This window comes from Saccostrea cucullata, unplaced genomic scaffold (genome assembly GCF_032062105.1).
Source record: "Saccostrea cucullata isolate Sc308-1 unplaced genomic scaffold, CSIRO_AGI_Scuc_v1 ctg179, whole genome shotgun sequence".
Classification (NCBI taxonomy): domain Eukaryota; kingdom Metazoa; phylum Mollusca; class Bivalvia; order Ostreida; family Ostreidae; genus Saccostrea; species Saccostrea cuccullata.
The window spans coordinates 96,240-117,515 of NW_026932316.1; the positions used below are offsets into that span (position 1 = coordinate 96,240).

General features: G+C 35.0%; 2 protein-coding genes across 2 annotated transcripts; one reads left to right on the forward strand and one right to left on the reverse strand.

The window, feature by feature from the left end:
• Positions 1–5,031: 5,031 nt before the first annotated feature.
• On the forward strand, positions 5,032–5,604 carry LOC134234808 (uncharacterized protein F54H12.2-like). The gene has a single exon (XM_062716850.1). It carries the CDS (start codon positions 5,032–5,034, stop codon positions 5,602–5,604), a length of 573 nt encoding a protein of 190 aa, XP_062572834.1.
• A 6,641-nt stretch (positions 5,605–12,245) lies between these two features.
• LOC134234809 (uncharacterized) lies at positions 12,246–15,181 on the reverse strand. The gene is made up of 4 exons (XM_062716851.1): positions 14,872–15,181; positions 13,567–13,620; positions 13,359–13,412; positions 12,246–13,127 (listed from the first exon to the last, which is right to left on the reverse strand). The coding sequence occupies exons 3-4, from the start codon at positions 13,368–13,370 to the stop codon at positions 12,246–12,248; spliced, it is 894 nt and encodes a 297-aa protein (XP_062572835.1). The 5' UTR covers positions 13,371–13,412; positions 13,567–13,620; positions 14,872–15,181.
• Positions 15,182–21,276: the final 6,095 nt, after the last annotated feature.

Here is a 21,276-nt window from a genome sequence, read left to right on the forward strand (position 1 = left end):
GAGGACCTACCACTTGAACGAGAATTCTGGTTTAAGCAATGTCTGAATGAACTATCGAAAGAAGGCTATGAGAGCATAGCCTTCCCATATAAAATTGGATGTGACCTAGCTGGAGGAAAATGGCTCAAATATCATCTCATGATAAAAGAATTTGCTTCGAAATATGAGGGTCAAGTATACCTGGTGAGAAACGAGATCATTCGTTAAAGATTTGATATTTATATCTTTTCTATAAAGTTCTTTAGGAAAAGTAACGGAACCGGGACTCTCCTTACAAAATATTACTTTTACCCAATGATGCAAGTGATCATGTAATGAAAGGAAAGGAAACTGGATTTATCTTTGCTTGGTATTAGCGTCTTTTTTGAGGTGCACATATCTAAGGTGATTTTGCTCTTAACATGTCCACGGATGTTATCCGGATGTTAAACATGGATGAAAATGAGGTCATGAAGGAAACAAACCCGGATTTTGAACACGGATATGACGTTGTAAAGTTACTCATTTCCGTAAACGTCTCCAGTATTTTGACAATTAATCGCTAGCATTCAGGGTGTCAACATGTTTTCTTCTTGCTGTAAATTAGCTTCAGAGAATGATCGCTTCATTGAGGTATATACTACGAAAAACAACGAAAAAAGAGTAGACCTTCGCGAATGGAAAACGGATCGCTATGCAACAAAGAAGGGGATTAGTTTAAGGCTGGACCTTTTTAAAACATTGACTCTCGCATTTGACATGATTGATACAGCTTTAAACAATAACGAAGATCTACATTACCACATGGGCTCCAACATTTTCTGTTCAGTTAAAAAAGACAATCCGTGTGTGAACATACGACAGTATTGGAAACCTCCAAATACTGATATTCTCGTGCCAACAAAAAAGGGGCTATGTCTTAGACCTGTGGAGTACAGAACACTGAAAAATTGTGTAGCTGAAATAGAAAAAGTCGTTCCGGAACTTGAATCGCTCGTACCTTGCTTTTTGCGCGAGGATCATATGAACAAATTAGGCATGCTTAGATGTCTTACTTGTAACCCGCTGGAGTATGTGAACTGGTGAGAAGAGACGGTGCAAGAAAAAAATTTTTAAAAGGCTTTCATAGCTTAATATTCATCATTAATTGTTTTATGTATCATTTGTAAAAAGATATACAAGTTTCTGAAGGCAACACGAAAGAGAAAAAAATTATCATAAATGATTTCTTCGTGTATATAAGCATAAAGAATTATTTGACATTGTTTTCTTAAATTCATCATTATTGTTTTTTATGTATCATTTGTAAAAAGATGATCAAGATTCTGAAGGGAACATTCACAAATGGCATTTAAACAATGTAGATGTATTGCTTGTGAGTAAAATATGTAAAGAAGTATAATTATGTATACAGATGTAATAAACATGTTTATTTAAACGTTTATGAATCTTCATTGTTATTCAATCATATGACTCAGCTAGGATATACATATATATATTTCTCAAAAAGTTATGGCTAATTTATTTGCTGGAATAATGAGGTTGACAAACGTCGTGTACCAAGGAGACATGAACTGTTTTATCAATCTTCAACAACTAACAACCCGTTTAGTTAACGTGCGGTATGATCCCCTCAAATTTCCGGGGGTTATTTTTCAACATAGAAAAATAGGAGGAAACTGTTTAATATTTTCCAATGGAAAGATAAATTGCAACGGAGCATGCGATAGTTTTAATACTGGACTAAAACGACTGAGAAGGTATGCTCGCTACATTCAACGAATTGGATATGACGTCGTACTTACTAACGTACACATTGTCACCGCCTCCGCGTTTCACAAACTATCTAATCGTTTAGATGTAAATTCAATTTCTCCCGCCTTAAAATTTTCTTATGATCCTGAATTATTTCCTGCTGTAATGTTGCGACGAAATGATATTCAATTTACATGCCACTTAAGTGGGAGCGTGTTAATTACCGGCATAAAACGACTCAAGGAACTAGATGAGATTGTGTACCCAACTATAGTAGAAATAGAAACCTCATTATAAGAAGAAAAGTATTACTTAATTCTAATTATTTTATACCATAATCATGACGAAGACTATTTAAAATTCAAAATCCATTAGTGGATTGGAGAAGCTATATCGAGCTGTTCGAAAGGAAGGAAAATATGTACTCAGTCGATCTAAAATCAAAAAATGGTTACAAAAGCAAGAAACCTTTACCCTACATAAGCAAATCAATAGAAAATTCAAACGCGCGAAAGTTATTGTACCGGGAATTGGATACCAGTGGGACGCAGATACAGCCTTCATGACTTCTTATCGAAAGGACAACGACGGATATGCATATTTTTTAGTACTTATAGACGTTTTTTCAAAATTTGTTTGGACTGTTCCCTTAAAATCTACGAAAGGTTCTGAGATGACTAAGCATTAAAATTTGTGCTTTTACACTCCACATCCTGCAAAACTTCGTAGTGACAAAGGAGTTGAATATGTCAGTAAAGAGGTTCAACAATTACTGAAACAGAAAGGTATTACTCACTTTTTTTACTCAAAACGAAATGAAAGCAAACTATGCCGAAAGAGTTATAAAAACATTAAAATCTCGATTGAGTCGATACATGACAAAACGTCAGACTCATCGATGGGTGAACATCTTACCTAAAGTCACCGAAAGTTATAATTCTACTTATCATCGTTCCATCAAAATGGCTCCAAACCAAGTGAAAAAGAGCGACGAACCCTACATTTGGATGAAGAATTACGATTATGCTTGCAGTGACAGTTCAAATTCAACGCAGTCAAAACACGTAAAGAACGTACAATATAAGTTTAAAATTGGTGACATGGTTCGCATTTTTCGGTTGCGAGGAGCGTTTGATCGAGAATACGATGGAGTGGAGAGCATTTTATCGTGAAATCTCGCTCTATCAAACAAGGTATACCGATTTACGAAATACAGGATATCGATGGAGAAGACATAAAAAGTAGTTTTTACCAACAAGAGTTGCAAAAAGTAACAATCACAGAAGACACATTGTATAGAATCGAAAAGATAATAAAATACAAGGGGAACCAAGCTTTGGTTAAATGGTATGGTTGGCCCAAGAAATTCAATAGTTACATCCCTCGATTGTCGCTGAAATATTATAAGAATTCATAGATTATACTTTTAAAATTGTTCAAAAAATGGAGCAATCTCGCGTGATGCAAAATGCCGATTTTTTAAGAGAACTCGGGCATGCGAATTACATTCGACAACGTGTCATAATACAGAGAGCTAATCAACGACAGATTTCCGCTCTCAGTGATGTTGTACGCCATCTGCTTGATAGAACAATACCCATACTATCACCCGACCGCAGTTTTTTCCGTCAACACAACTTAGTCATGAGGACTTTGTCAAGTTCTAGAGTTTCGGTCTCCCGTAAGAAAAGAACATTACTGACGCATCATACCCTGATTCCCAGTCTTCTAAGAGACTACTACTTAGCTAGAATTCTTATTTTAACCATCAGGAACAGCGAGTCCTAAGGTTATAAGAAATTGGTAAAAGTAAAGGAGAAAACACGAAAAAGAAGCAATGGCCGTATATCTTTTCATAGACAGCAGAGACTCTACCATTTTCCATCCCTCCAACACTCCTGATGACTTTCTTGTTACGCTGCCCAAAGCTTACTTGATAGATGACTCGTGGGAATGTGCCATTTTAGAATTAAACATTGATATGCACGATGATGTTAGTACAGCTAAATTGTATGTATGTTGTGACATCATAGGCGATAGTTACGTCAAAAATACGATGTTACCAATTTTGAGAGCCATCACGTTAAAGAGAGGAATTAATCAGATAACCTACACAAATCCCTTTTACATGACAGTTTCTAAACAGGAAATCAGTCAAACAAGAATATTTATTAGAAACAAAGACTTGAGTGTTCTTCATTCTCAAGTTAATTTTTTCAATTGTACTCTGTGTCTGCGTAAAAAGAAATTATGGGATCAGTAGAAGTATACGACTACAAGAAAATGCAATGGGTACCATACATTCCGAATATCGATAAATGGGTTCGCCATTTTGAAGATATTTCTGCTGGAAGAGTTCGACCGGACTACAAGGGGCGTTACATTGTAGGAAGTGGTTCTCATAACGGAACAGTACCTCCCAGTCAAGAACATAAACCCACCGTGAAGCTGGTGACACCAGTAGCACAGGCCGTCGAAATGGCCAGATCCGAATTAGAGCGCGAACAAGACAACTCTCCGAATGAGGATAAATCTATAAGAAAGAAACGATTCTTAGCCCCGCCTGGCAAACGCGACAATAAACCTAGGTCCAAGAAACCTAAATTCGATACACAATTCGACGATTAGTCATGGATGAAAATCATTTAAATCAACTCTCCCTTTTTGAATCACCTCCCGTCGATACGACCATTCAAACGAGAGAATGGGTGGAATTTAGACCTATCAATCAAATATCAGAGTACTCTGCTTTGGAATTTAACATACCACCACTCTCTACGGGTTACATGGATCTTAGAAATAGTCGGTTAAAAGTCAAATTGAGAATACTGAATTCCTTGAACAATCCCATCACAAAAGAAGATGCTGTGGGTTTGGTGAATCTACCTTTACATACCATATTTGCTCAGGTAGACACCAGTCTACAGCAAACCCCTGTATCTCAGTTGGGCGCAAACTATCCTTACAAGGCCTACATCGACACTCTGTTGACTACTCCGCCGACAACTACGGAGTGCGATACTCTCAACTTTTCATTAAGAACTCCAACAATCCAGACGATGCCTATCCTATCAAGGGCCTGAATTCAGGATTGTACATACGTTATGTATTTACTCAAGAAGGCAAAATACTAGATTTGGAAGGCCCCCTGCAGATTGACCTCTTTCAGCAGGAAAGTTTAATTTTAAACGGAGTATCACTTTCGCTAAAATTGTGTCCCAGTAAATATGCCTTTAAACTGATGTCAGTGTCTGGTTTAGATTACAAAGTTCAGATTGTCGATGCGAGTTTTAAGCTATGTATCCAAAGACCGAATCCTGCTCTAACCATGGCTCATGTCAAAATGCTAGAAAAGTCTCCTGCAATATATATTCTAATCTGAAAATAGCTTCCATCGCTAAAGGAGAATTCGGTTTTACCATGGACGACGTATTTCAGGGAGAAGTTCCCTCCACTCTCATTCTGGGACTGGTATCTAGCAGTGCCTTTAGTGGAAATTATAAGAAGTCACCCTTTAACTTTCAACATTTTGATTGTAATTTTGTAGCTTTCTACGTGGACGGACAGTCTTTTCCCTCCAAACCTTTACAACCCAACTATAATGCCGATACTTACTTGGAAGCTTACCAAACCTTAGTTTCGGGTAGAGAAAACGTTTATGTTGAACGTGAAGAATACCCAAAAGGCAATGCCCTTTACGTATTGGACATCAATCCCTACATCGTAGATTTTAACACAAGAAGAAAAGGACATTGTCGCCTAGAACTCAAATTCGCATTTCCATTACCAGAGAGCGTAACGTTAATTTTATATGGAAAGTTTCCACAAGTTCTCCACATCGACCAATCTCGAAGCATCATATTCAAATGAATAACTTTGAATTTAAATCTTATTTGTCGAGATATGACGTAAAAGTTACGTGTGCTGATGAATTGCCAACCAACGCCAGAAACATAGGTTTTGGGTAGTTAATACAGACAGATGCGGAGGAAGAGGAATGCATGCTATCCATTTTCCTTTAAGAGGCCCAGCAGAATTTTTTGATTCTCTAGGAAACTCTCCGGAATTTTACAACACCAGATTCAGATACATTTTGACAATTAATGGTCCTAAATATCCATACTCTAATTCTAGAATTCAATCAGAAACGTCTAGTGTGTGTGGACATTATTGTATTTATTTCATTGTTAAAAGAAATTTGGGATTTTCCATGAAAAACATTATGCATGATTTTAGTGTATCACATCTGCATGAAAAAGACCGTTTGGTCTCTGACTATGTAAAACAATTACATCAATAAAATTATTTACGAACAATTTTCATTTTACTTTGAGTTTTTAGTATGAAAATAATATTTTGATGAACAGGAATCACGAATAGAACTTATTTTGTGTCTTAATGCTGCTAACAGAAACCTTCAAGTTGAGTTCATACTAAGTAACTATTTCGGAAAAAAACAGAGTTGACTAAAAACTATTAGTAATTATCCTTTAATAAAATTCACATACGAAATTGGTTTATTTCTTTAGAATAATTATCAACATCAGAGAATCTCGTTAAAAAGATAACAAAAGAATATGAAATTATATATAATTCTTTATTAGTATGCAGCATTGATGATTAATAATAGAACAGTGAATATGGTTTAAAATTGAATCCAAGTTTTATTAAGTCTGTATCGAAAATAAGGTTTCTTTGCGGATTTCAAAATCTTTTTTGCGATTTTTAAAGTCTTTTGGAGTGCTGGTTGTATTTTCATTAAAGGCACAGGAGATGTACGCAAAAAATCCTCTTTAGTTTCAGAATCCACCAAATTCTCGGTCTGTGAGCTTTGGTTGTTTGTCTCCTGTTGTAACTCATCGGGTTTAGTTATATCTTCAGGTTTGTTTTCGGGTATTTCTGTAGAACTTTGTTTAAAATCTTCCTGATGCGACTCTTGGAGAGACAACAGACGTTGGTATTTGTCGTATGGTACCAAAACAGATTTTTGCATTACGTCCACCATCTTCTTAGGAAAGGTTTTACGATTTTTAGAAAAACGGGAACGATCCGATGTTTTCTTTTTAAGAGAAGTAACTTGCTTTTTCGCGACGCCGTCTTATCCCCCAAAACTAGAAGAAATGATTTGTGCTTTTTAAGTATATTTTTCTCACTTTGGTTAAGTACAATGACACTATGTATGACGTTCGCAGCTATTTCTCCCAACACTTGTAATTGTGGTTTCGTCACAGAACTCAGTAACAGCTTTCTTTGTGCGGGGGATGTTTGTATTAAAAGTTCTAAAAAGGATTTCTGGTCTCTAACCAAGGAACTCATTTTTAAGACAGACTTGAAAGGGCATTCTTATGAACTGTAAACTACGGGTTCTTCCTCCGGAAATATGTTGGTTCGGAGTCTATATTTGTCGTTGCCTTGTGGTGACGTATCAACTACGAGGTACCCAAAAGCTTGTTTAGTTGCATCAGTGTATGCGTCTATTAATAATTTAGAGCGTCCTGGGTATAGTTGTCGGCCTAGCACAGATATCTGTGAGGCATTTCTCATGTTTTTCATGAGTACTAAATAATAGGTATTTAAGGCTATGGTTCGAGATTTAGAGCCTCTTGGAAAAATATTTTGGGTAATGAAAATGACGCTGAGACGTCGGTGATGACAGCCCTGTGTAAACAAAAGTTCCATGTCTACATCCTGTACGACTCGATGCATTAAATCGTCTAACACTATTAAATGTATGATGGCGATCGGAAGTCAAATCTTGAATTGTTTCATTAGAAGGTATCCCGTGATGTAATTTCAAGTTAGAAATATGTTGCTCTATTTCGTCAAATAAAGGCTGATGAATTCCGTAACAATATAAAATTCTTTTGGGAGGTTCCTTAACATACATTTCATCTAAATGAGTAAGTAACCGATATACAAATCTTGTCTTTCCGCTTCCTGTTTGCCCGCTATACACATGCTCGAACAAGGTTGAATATAATATATATGATTATTCTACAATCCCTCTGCGATAGAGCAGGGTTCTTATATTTATCAGCCTTTAAAGACGGGTTGGGTAAGACATCATGGCACTTCAGCAAAGATATCCATAATTCAAGGAGCCGTTTTTTAATGACAGATTAACTAAAAGTGATTATGATGATATATACCACTGTCATTTGACAGAAATATAATTTCCAAAAACAGTTTTCTAGAAACCTCCAAGATTCTGTTGAAGTGCTATTGGGTCTTTCCATAATTAAAAAAAAACAACACCATTACATTAATGCTTTTTTACTGAATATATAAAAGATATTATAAAACAAAAACACGACAATACAAAATCTGTTTGTCAACATTTATTTTTATATGATTATGTATATGTAAATAACAACTATAGGATGTAACATAACATGTTCTCATAAATCTATATACAATATGTACAATGTATTTGGTCTATGCCCGACTCACGCCTGATGAAAGATGGGCACAGTTTTATAAACAATATTGAGAGCAACTTTTAATTATATACAACAAGTAATGCTATATACTTTTAATAATAGAATGATATATCTATGAGTAATTTGCAAAAAAAAAATAAAAAAAAAAAATAATAAACAAAATAATAAACAACAATAAAACCTATTAATGAAGTCCTCCCTATACCATTGCCTAAAACTTCAAATTTATTCACTCATGTTTGATAGTTAATTGTATATCGATTTCTATTATTCGACTTCTTCTAGAAGATGAATAAGATTTAAATCGAAGTCGTCAATTTCGATATCATCGATCTTTTTAGGTTTTAAGGGACACAGTTCTATATCTAATGGTTTTGTATCACACCGTAGCAAGTACTTTTCTTTTACAGTAAAAATAGGAAAAACCATTCCTCACTTGACAATAAGTGCAGATTTGGTTATTGTGAAGTTTAAAACCCATATTTATCCCAAAAGCTTGTTTTTGAGTTTTTAAAACATTTCTAAAAGTGGTCAGGGGTGCATTTACTCTGTTCTTGGAAACACCTTTGCACGAAAATTTACAATTGGTGATATCTCTTTGTTTGATATTTTTCCGCCTGTTCAGAGACTTATATTTCTTAGCTCGTTTAAGTAAGCGCTTCGCCGTTATCACGGCGCTTGAAAGCGACACTTGCTTTCGAGCTGAAACTACTGTATATAAGTCTTGGAACAAAGACCAATGATCTCGTCCCCTTCATATTCCATTTTAAAAGAGTCCAGGCGTTCTACGATCGTACTTTGCGTGTTCCTTACAGCAAGTGCGAGGAAACCAATGTCGGTCGCAGTCCGCCTCGATCTCTAGGGTGCTAGTACAATATCCGTTGAGACCGTGATCGTAAATCTGTCGCAGTTCAGGTTTAATCACAGACTCAAAGGTGGAACCCGATATTGCCATGTAGGCAGAGTCTGTGTCCATCTCGCAGTATTCAAAGTCTGCACGGTCTACAAATCTATCCATGAAATCATAGTAGAATTGCAACATGTGCAGTTTTGCATACTGCAAGATGAAGTATCCGATCTGAATGGGCAAGTTCAAATTCAATTTCTTTTTACTTCTTTCTATTTCGTACAATTCCTCGTCTTCTATCAAAGTTGTTAATTTTTTAAAGTGAGGCTCATTTATTTCCATCATGGCATTCCCTTCTCCTCTGACATACTTGACGACCTGAAATTTTTCTTGATCCATGATGGTGGATCCAAAAGCACTATTACCTTCTAATTTTCGCGTGTCTGCGATAATTGCTTTAGAAGGATCTACGTCACCTTCACGCCTAGCATTACTGACGTCGCTTACGAATGATCGAAAACATCGTTGTGGCGTGAATTCCACGGTTTGATATATTTTTGTGATTTCCAGACCATGACTTATATACCACTTCAGTAATGGAGTAGCAATTAATAATTGGCGTGCGCGCATTCCCCCGACTAGTAATCGTCTAGGTTTTGTAGACAGGTTAAAGACCTTTGCGTGGTGTTGCATGTGTCTACCTATTGCATCAAACGGAATGTCAGTGGTACAAAAGAGAGGACTCATTTCGGAAAAATACTTGTGAGGGGTCATTGTTGGATGATTGAAATGAGCCGGCCATGTATCCGGCACGCGAATGTCACACTCAACCATGCCAAACAACTTATCACTCATCACGGCAACTATTACGTCTTCCGATGACAAAGAACCTTGACTCATATTAGGCTTACGCGAATTTGTGAATTTTTTCAACTTCAAATTAGACCGAATGTTATTCCGGAAAGTGCATTCGCGCATCTCTACTACTTTATAACCTTTCCTTTGAAGATAATGTGTTGTTTTGCGAGTTTTCTTTTCACGACTACTCATCTGCTTGTGGTCTTGAACATGACGCGTTAACCAACAACGGTGGCCGTGCCAGTAACAACCTTGAAACTGAAACACGGTGTTGGAAGCTTCGTCATAGCCGTCGACCGGAAAGCGACCTATTTTCTTTTCCTTTCCGGAATTCAGTTTGTGTGTAATCTTGTACTGGCCACTGTGGTTCAGCCACTCTAACCAATCATAGGCTAGAGAGTATCGATCGCGTTTCTGTGGTTTAAACCCGTCGTCTACCTTACGGCGCACAAAAGAACCCACGGGCATTTCTTTCCCTATACAGTGTAGATACAGGGCATTAGCATCGAAGCCAATGATCTTACCACAAGGTTTCTGGGAATTCCCTCGAATATAAGTTTTTCCAACCTCGTGATGGCGATTAAATATGATACTCGGTCCGCCAATAATGTTTTGCTTAATGGTATCATACAAGTCTTCGTTGGCTTGATCGAACAATGCAAAACTCGCCCCCTCTTTTCTCCCACTGTCAAACAGCATTCTACGCGCAAGACCTGGCACCGAAATACTACATTTAAATATATCAATGTTACGTTCGAAATAGTACTTCTGTAGATTTGTCACGGCCTGCACGAAAGGTTTGACGTCGAGGTTGTTATACCACACCAGAAAATCGCGAAATGATGTCATATTTTTTTCCTCCCACACTCTTTGACAAAAGCTGTATTCTTCGTTTGTGATATTTGAATCTTTCAAAGACGAATAAAAAGCTTCATGTGGAGGAAGTTCGGGGTAATTTAATTTTTCAACAGAGTCTAGAAATTGGTAGGGAAAAAAACCTTTACATTCTTGTACATCGAAAGCACGCAAGAACCCTGAATAATTGATGCCGGGACTCAGATACTGTGTAATATCTAAAAATTTAAACCTACGAGTACTTATGCAGGCATAAGCATTATTTCGCTTGACGGTGAATGTGCCATTTGTCGAATCTAGCTCAAGATGTTTGATGAGATAACTTTTGATCAAATTAATATCGTATTTGGCGGAATTGAAACCGATACAAATGATCTGCTCGCAATATTCTTCCATTTCCAACTTCAACTTTTCTATGCTTTTCTTTTCATCTTCAATCATTTTATTGACATCGTCTTCGTGTTCGAGGTACTCGGCCATATCCTCGTCCACATTGTCGAAAACAAGGTCATCGAGAGCCTCGAACACGTAGACAAATTTTTGTTTTGCAAGTTCAGCAGCCCTATTAGCTATCATTGTCATGCACTGAACCATGTTCTTGACCAGAGTGTTGATATCTGGTTCAATGATACAATGTGGTTCAATGTACCCATCTACGTTAGAACAGATGCTAACAGAGATGGGTACGTGATTTTCTGTGTATTGCTGAGAACCAGAACTTTCTGTGTTCATTGGAACCAGCATGGACTCAAAGTCATACACTAAAAACCACTCGTATATTCTTTCGTTCTCGGGAACATTTATACCGAATTGATTCAATTTGTCAAATACAGTACTTGGAGAATAATGAAACCCTCCTTGAAAATTTCTCTTTGTTTTTCCCGAGCAAACACGCTGATGTCGTTTCATGTTGTGTAGGTATTTGAAGTGACGATGACAAGTTTTGCAAAGAAATTTTTGAGCATAACAATTAAAATTACAAATGTAAGACAGATGATGTTCGTACAGATTCAAGTGTAAAGTGTCTGAAAATTTACATGAGGATTTGTAAATGGACAGCGCCGATTGACTTTCATTCAATGAAAAGACATTTACATTGATTTTGAAGCATTTTTCAAAATAGATTATTTCATTCAAAGTGATACCCGGGAATGTTTTAGGATTCGAATCCACATCTCTTTGATGAGCTTTTTGAAACGAGACCCATTGTTGAAATAAAACATGTGTACGAGATTCCAAACCCGAGGGATAGTAACCTTGATGAACCGCTAAACAGCGGAAACGCCAAAGATTATCTGTATATATTTGACCATTCCTGTCCTTGGTCAGCTTAATTATGGATTTTGATTTCTAATGAAGGAAACATTTACTTCCGCATTTGAAAACAAAATTCAAATGATATATGACAAATGCGTACATTGGTTATTAAATAGGGCTTCCATTTTGTGTCAGGGCGCTGGCGTAATATGTAATTCGAATGTTAAGTCGTTGCATTCGCTTCTGCAAACGTTTTAAATGTTCGCGCTGTGACACGTAAATGGGTCTCTGAAAAACTTCCTGATTATGATGGGGTTTAAAATATCTAAATTCTCTTGTTTCGCTGCGTATTTTGAAATGAGACCCTGTTGAAATAAAATATGTGTACGAGATTCCAAACCCGAGGGATAGTAACCTTGATGAACCGCTAAACAGCGGAACGCACAAAGATTATCTGTATATATTTGACCATTCCTGTCCTTGGTCAGCTTAATTATGGATTTTGATTGACTAATGTGAGGAGGTAACATGACTTCCGCATTTCCCAAAACAAAATTCAAGTGATATATGACAATGCGTACATTGGTTATTAAATAGGGCTTCCATTTTGTGTCAGGGCGCTGGCGTAATATGTAATTCGTAATGTTAAGTCGTTGCATTCGCTGCTGCAAACGTTTTAAATGTTCGCGCTGTGACACGTAAATGGGTCTCTGAAAAACTTCCTGATTATGATGGGGTTTAAAATATCTAAATTCTCTTGTTTCGCTGTTAACCAATATGAGACCAAATTCTAAATTTAATCTGAAAGCTCTATTTTGACGATCGTATATTTCATTGGCTGCTTGCATTATTTCCCCAACAGAAAACTGATTATCTATGGGAAAGTTATAAATACTACAAACAGTCCCCTCTTGATGACGCCGTAATATGATTGGTGCATTACTTTCATATACTTCTTTTAGGTTGTGGTCGACTATCCCACCTTCTTCCCAAGGAGGGGATCCATTTCCCCATGGTCTGGCCTGTAATCCTCCCTCTCCCACTTGAAAATGTTCATTCATCTGATGAACAAAGAGATTACGACGCGAATCAAATCTGTGATGACATGTTCTACATGTATATCTCTCAACGGGTTCCTGAAATACAAGCAAAAACTTAAATTATTTTTATTTTTTTAGATAAACAAATTGGAAAATGAAAAAAAAAATCGCAATCATCATTGAATTCCTTTTTTTTTAATGAAATCAGCACCTGTATTTTGATTTTCAGTGAACCTTTGAATAGGTCCCATGTTATTTTAATTGTTTTGTAATAAAAAAATAATCATTTAAAAATTCTCTGTAAATTATTCATGTTAATAGATATACCTCATTCTGCATTTCTTCAGATCTGTTACTAGGTCCCGGAATATCTTGATAACTCTGTTAAAAATATCAGATGAATCCTCTTAATTTTGATTAATTTCGAAAGATAAAACAAATAATCATTAAAGATTTCTTCGTGTATAAGCATAAGGAATTATTTGAAATTATTTTTTGAAATTACAAATAGTATGTGATTTATATTTATAAATACCCCATGTTGAGTTTCATCAGATCTCTTACTAGGTCCCGGAAGATCTTGATTATTCTGTTTTAAAATAAATCAATGAATACTTAATTATCATAATTGGTTTTCTTCTTATACAAGCATAAAGAATTATTTGAAATTGTTTTCTTTAATTTCAAATAGAAAGATTTTAACTTAATAAATACCTCATGTTGAATTTCATAAATAACGATGGTGTTCTCCAAATAATAGCTTCATATTTAATGAATGTGGTAATTCTTGATTTTCTGTAATTATTTTATTCATTTAAAAAAAAATATTACACTTAATTTTTTGGTTGTTCTTTCTTATTTTACAATAAGAGAAAAATTACTTTTAATTGACTTACACCTATTAATACCGTATTTCAAAAAGGAAGCAATTGACAAAAAAAAAAAAAGAGAGAGAGAAACTCAGACATGACAAGTGTCAAAAACAATCTTAATAAATTCTAGAAATGAATTAAAGTAAAAAATTTTTTTACTAATATGCCTTTTATATATTTAGGAATATCTAGTAAATGTTTGAAAATCTTCAAACACAATATTTCATGTACATCTAAAATTTTAATTATATCCCCACCCAAAAAAAAATTTTTTTTTTGTTTAACAGAAATTGAATTTCTAGTTATCAGATCTATAACCAGGTGCTGGAATATCTTGATATTTCTGTTAAACAAAAAAAAATACTTTAAATAGTATTTACTTTGGAAAATAAATACGGGTGGGGATATAATTAAAATTTTAGATGTACATGTTTAAGAATATTGTGTTTGATTCAGATTTTCTCCGATCGTTTGTCTGATTTCATTTACTAGAAAATTGATTATATTTGTTCCTTACTATATAAAAGCCATATTAGTAAAAAATATTTTACTTATTTAATTCATTTCTAGAATTTATAGTCACAATTGTTAGATTGTTTTTGACACTTGTCAAAATGTCTGAGTTTCTCTCTCGTTTTTTTTTTTTGTCATTATTGCTTCCTTTTTGAAATACGGTATTAATAGGTGTAAAGTCAATTAAAAGTAATTTTTCTCTTATTGTAAAATAAGAAAGAACAACAAAAAAAAGAGTGTAATATGCCTTTTTTTAAATGAATATAATAATTATCTTGATTTTGATGTCTAAAACCAAGAATCGTTAAATATTCTTTGCCAGTTAAGAAGTACCACATTTATTAAATATAAAGGTATTATTTGGAGAACCCCATCGTTATTTAGTCGTGCATGTTTAAGAATATTCTTAACCACGATCGCACTTCCGTGTTTTAATTTTTGTAAATAATTCATACCTTGCATCTTCCTAGATGTTGCTGAAGAGTCTTTTCACACAAGTATTCTTTTTTGCACCTTTCACATTTCAACAACTTATCCCTGTGTTCTTTAAGTATATGGATACGTCGTTGAATGGAAGTTTTGAAACATTTCTCGCAATGGGAACACGTTTTACTCTTCTCACATGTCTTCAAATGACGTTCGAAATTGTCTTTCCGATTTATTTCTTTTCCACAAAAATTACATTTCAATTTCACTTTGTTTGAATGTATGTCCAAATGACGTTTTCTTGCAAATTCACTGCTAAACGTCTTGTTGCAGTGAGGACAAGGATGTTCCATCGCTAAAATTTGTCAATAACATTTATTATCCGAATTTGTTTAAATATATTTTAACGTTCGTTATATTTATAACCAAGTAAATTTTGTATCACTAGTTTCTCTTCTTATGTGTTTCTGCTCATTTAATATTTTGAATTATATGTATATATCATTATTAACGGAAACTGACGACTAACTGATCCTTGTTTGTGTAATACGTTATAATGCAGTACCGGAATAGCTTTACTTCGGAAAATAACAACGGATCTGAGTAAAGGAAATTTATTTGTAAATACAAATCCTTAATCATATTTGACTACATGATTTTAAATTTGACTAAATTGTGAATCAAGTCAATTTTTTTCTCTTTGTCCAGTTGCAATTTTTTTGTATTTACTACTCTCCAATCATGTTAATAATCTCGGCGGTGGTAGTTGTATTGTTCTTCATCCACTGATCTTCCCAGTTCACTTTAATATATTTTGAGACATAAATATAATTTGTCAAATTTTGTGTCTCTCATGATGGCAGAGTTGAATACTGTTTAGTATTAGTTTATATCTATCCAAATCCAGTTTTTCCGTGTCTCTTTATTTGAATATTTCTTCTCTAAAATTTATTAAATGGCTATTTCTTAAGCAAATAGAGGTTTCACTTCAGCATGTTAATCATGTTTTAAGATCTTGTATTAAATGTTTGTCTTGACTCAAAATTAGGCCTCATATAGTTAAAATTTCTCGTTTCATTTGTTTGGTCTTAACACTAAAAAGAAACCGTTCGTATAAAACATACTTTGATGAAAAAAATGCTATATACTTCTCATTTCAATAAATCAGTGATTATTATAGTGTTGTTTAATATCGCTCTCATTCCCACTTCTCCGTGTCTCTTTTTTATTTCTTCTCTTCAATTTATCAAACGACTAGTTCTTGAACATTTTCAACTTGTTTATCATTTTTCAAGGTTTTGTTATAAAACTTGTGTTTTGACTCAGGCCACTTGTTTAACATTTCTCGTCTCATTTGTTTGTACAGGACATACACGAAACCGTTCTTATCAAACCCACTTTTATGAATCAAAGCAATATATATATATACGTCTAATTCACACACTTTAGGATCTTAATACACTATTGTCATAGTAAGTTTCAACTCGTCATTACATTAAATATATTCATAGGACTAAACGTACGTGTATTAGCTAATCATAAGTAAAAAATCATCCGGGTATGCTTCCCTATATAGTCATCATTAGCATCTGGATTTGCTTTATACTTCCGCCTTTAAAGCTCACCTCTCCACCTCAGATCAGTTTGCACCTCAAATTAGCATAAAAACAATCACTCTATACTACTGACTTCTCTCTAAGTCAACTCATTATATTCTACATTGGCGTAAGGATGTTGATTTCCTGTTTCGATTGCTTATATTTTCATTAATTATTTATAATAGCTTATCTAAAACATTTATACTAGGTTAATTTAAACGACGTAAATTGAGATATTTATATCTCTTAACGAATAAGTCATTTAATTGTAACAAAAATTTCAGAAGCAGAATTGTTTATGAACATTTGATTAATATTTTGTTTTATTAAAAATTATTTTCAAGGGCGATAATGGAAATCTAAGTAACTCTTTTTACTTAAAATTACTTATATTAATTTTTTGAATTAATTCTAATATACTTTAAGTAATTAATTTACTTACAATAAGGAATTTTAAGTAATTCGTGAATTACTTAGTAATCCTTAGTAATACTCAATCATAGTAAGTAATTAACAATTATTTTAAGTAATCATATTACTTAAAAGAAGTAAAAAAAAATTACTAAGCATTTTTTTATTTTGAGTGAAGATCGCATATATAGCACTAGTAAGATCCATAATGGAGTATGGAGCTGTTATCTGGGATCCATACACCAAACAAGAAACATCAAAATTAGAATCAATACAACGAAGAGGTGCAAGATTCATAACAAAAGATTATAAATCAAGGGAAGAGAGCCAGGCACGTAGCAACCGGGGGGGGGGGACCACTTTTTTCGCCAACATTACTTTACTATAGAAAATGTCCATTGAAAAGTTGGTTGGCCCCCCACTTTTTTACCACAGTACATTTATAGCAAGGAAATAGTTTGGGCAATTCTTAATTTTCCTTTTTTCTTTTTTTTTCTTTTTTTGCGCTTGTCAACTTTTTTTGGGGGTAAGTGAAACAATTTTTCTCAGGTTGTCCCCCCCCCCCACTTTCAAAAACGATGCTACGTGCCTGAGAGCACAATAACAAAGATGCTCAAAGAACTTGACCTTCCCTTATTAGAAACCATACATCAACATCAACGCCTGATCTTTCTCCACAAAGTGGTTGAGGGGCAGATACCAGCTATCAAACCCGATCAATATATCAAATTCCAAAAGCAGAAAAGAAATATCAAACCCAAAGTGTACGTAGACTACCAAGCGACAAATATTATAATAGGATAAGAAATAACAGCAGAGCAGTAGAAAAACCAGACGCAAAGACAGAGCAACTCAAGAACTCGATCGTTCTTTGTACGCACTGCGATCGATTGGAACCATCTGGAAGAAGAAGTAGTCCGCGCTCCCAAGCTGGAAAGCTTTAAGTCAGCGTTGGAACATCAGCTCGACTTTAGAAACGCTCTCTCTCCGTCACGTCAAAGCCCAACGGGTTACTGTGATGTACCAATACAGATACAGACTGGAGTTTAATTAAGCAATATATATTTTGTTGTACCTTAGACTGCTGTCTGTTAAAACACTTTCCAAAGAAATTCTGTATGAATATAATCATGCAGATAAAATTAAAGTTATAAAAACTACAAAGGCAGATTATTTTAGAATATTTTAAAATTATCTTTAAAATTTTATTATGAAACAAAAATCAACAATGAAGAGAATGACTTACACTTTGAATGTTTTAAACAAAAAGGAATGCATTTTATTAATCTTAATGTCAGATCGATATAAAATATCAGAACTTCGACTTTAAGCATCTAAATTAATCTAAACCAGCAGTGATCAGTCTAGACGAACTCCAAAAACGGCGTGAACTCCAAAAAAAGAAGTCTTTGGCTCCGTCATGCATTGCGGCAAAATGGCTTCCGGTGTAAACAAACGATGGATTGTCGTTCACTTTCTCCACAAATACGACCGAATAATAGCTGTATTTAGTAAACTGCGACTGGATTTTAATTTTTGTTGAATAAATAAAATTTGCACTTATTATAATATGTTGACGGTGCGACCGTTAGAAAGAACGCAAACTCTTCTACTGTTTTAATTTAGATCGGGCTCGTCAAACCGCACGTGACTGCGTCTAGACTCTGACGTCACATGACGTCGTATGTAAGTTACAAATACCAAGAAAAAACTGAACAGTGCTGAAAGTTAATGAAAAAAGTTACGTTTACAATTTATCTTCAATATGTATCCATTTAATCAAGGCGAGTAAACTTTTTGTTGAACATTTGCCGTCATTCTCGCGAGAACGCAACTTTGCTAAGTGATGCATTGTGGGTCAAAATTACTGCAGCAAAAAATTCTAAAGAATGAATGTGCAGTAGTCCGAATTTTCTCTTCGCCCAGGCGTTGTCGTTAGAGCTCGCAGTTACGAGCGTCGCTTCGCGACGCTCGCCATTATTTAAGTGGTTATTGACTTAATATGTTGACGGTGCGACAGTTAGAGCGAGCGCAAACTCTTCTATTGTTTAAATTTAGATCGGGCTCGTCAAACCGCACGTGACATTTGGTGCGTCTAGACTCTGACGTCACATGACGTCGTATGCAAGTTACAAATATTAAGAAAAAAACTGAACAGTGCTGAAAGTTAATGAAAAAAGTTACGTTTACAATTTATCTTCAATATGTATCCATTTAATCAAGGCGAGTAAACTTTTTGTTGAACATTTGCCGTCATTCTCGCGAGAACGCAACTTTGCTAAGTGATGCATTGTGGGTCAAAATTACTGCGGCAAAAAATTCTAAAGAATGAATGTGCAGTAGTCCGAATTTTCTCTTCGCCCAGGCGTTGTCGTTAGAGCTCTCAGTTACGAGCGTCGCTTCGCGACGCTCGCTGCGCTCGCTATTAATTTATCGTTCTGTATTCTTGCATAATAGTGATTTGGGATATACGATATCGGAGTCAATAAAGCTGGTAAGAATTAATTTCCTAACTTAATTAATTATTGTCCCCTTGATTTAAATTTCATGCAATTCCTACTATAAAGATGCTTAAATTTTACTTCCAATTTTCGCGGCGGAGCAGAGATATTGACAGGTTCGTTTTGAGAAGACTTTTTTACCATGTTTACAGTAATTTTAAAAGAATGATTTTTAAAAGTTCTTAAACTGATGTATTATAATTCTAAAAATGTTTTCAGGATTATATCTGTTCATATGTGATACTTACGCTCTCAATTCAGATGTCATACAGGATTATATATGACGAAATTATATTACAAATGGGTAAAATTCGGTCAATGTTTTAAAACAGTTACAACATATATAATATGTTCTACGGTGCGACCGTTGGGGCGAGCGCAGTTATTTACTATCAAAAACTTACACAGCATTTACTTGCACTGCCTATCCTCAGTTCATTTAAAAAGAAGAAATGAATTTTAAAAAATCGCTTCCCAGGCATCGGGATCGAGATTCCGAACTTTTCGGAAGTTTCCGACAAAATCGGAAATACCCGAGCCGTTTAAGTGACGAAAGTATGACGTCAAATAAAAAGTCCTGTTGACTTAGAACGCAAACGATAATTTTGTGGCATGGAGATTGCATTAAATCGTTGTTTGTAATTTTTTTCAAGTAAGTTGTTGCTATGTTTTAGCCACCATGTTGCTATGCACCGCAAAAATTTCTTGGAACAATGTGCAGATTTCAACCCGAATTACCTCTGTTCGTACACGTTAGTCTATTGAGCTCGCTACGCGAGCGGCGCTTCGCGCCACCTCGCTGCGCTCGCTATTATAATATGTTGACGGTGCGACCGTTAGAGCGAGCGCTAGTCTCGTTTTCCCCAGACTCTCGCTCTCGAGAGTTTGCCCGAGCGAGAGTCTGGTCTGATTCCTATTTGATTTTTGTAACCAGTAGAGGTCGCTAAACTGGCTAACAAGATGGCGACTCCCATGAAAATACATGTGAGAATTTACTTTTTAAACAAAGATATGTGCGTTTTTTGTTCCTTGTAAAGCAGACAGAGGTATTTTATTATAAAACCAGATAAAAGTAAAAGCGCAGCCTCTGACTTTTTAAAGAATACAGATCTTAGCATCGAAGAGAATGTATCAGCCAATGAAAATCCATACCGATTTCTCGGTAAGCCTCGATTTGAAATTACAAAAATCAAATAGGAATCAGACCAGACTCTCGCTCGGGCAAAGTCTCGAGAGCGAGAGTCTGGGGAAAACGAGACTAAGCGAGCGCAAACTCTTCTATTGTTAATATATTCGATCAATGCATACTATTAGTGCAAGATATATTACTGTATTCAGCGGCGACTCACACAAATTGTTCCGACGAAAATAGTTCCATTATTAATAAGTAGATACAACATAATTGTTCATGATAAGAATAATGTTGTGTATGTCATACGTAAAAGAAACCAAAATTAATGTTAATTTTTCCTCCAAAGATCACTTTCCCCCCTAAATGCAAATAAAAAATGTTAATATTCCTACGCTCGCTCCCTCCTCAGCTTTTTTTTTAACATGTTTGATAACAGAGAATATATAGGTCATTCTTCGGTTGATATTTTTTCACTGATGAATTGATTATACTAATATCAACAACTGTAGTAAAATCAGGTTAATTGTTCGTTAATTATCATATAGTTTCATCTAAGAGAAAAAAAATAATCATTCTGTGTGTGTAGTATATTAAATGACGGAATTTTCAATCCCTGAGCAGATTCCTACACGTGTGTAGACAAACTACACATCGGGAGAGTATCTGTAAAATGTGTAACAAAACCCGAACTGGCCGTGGATTTCTAAACTGACAGTCGTTTAATTTTTATGAATCAAAATTTGTATTCATGTGATCTAATTATGAAAAAAAGTTCTGTCTGCCATCGTAACT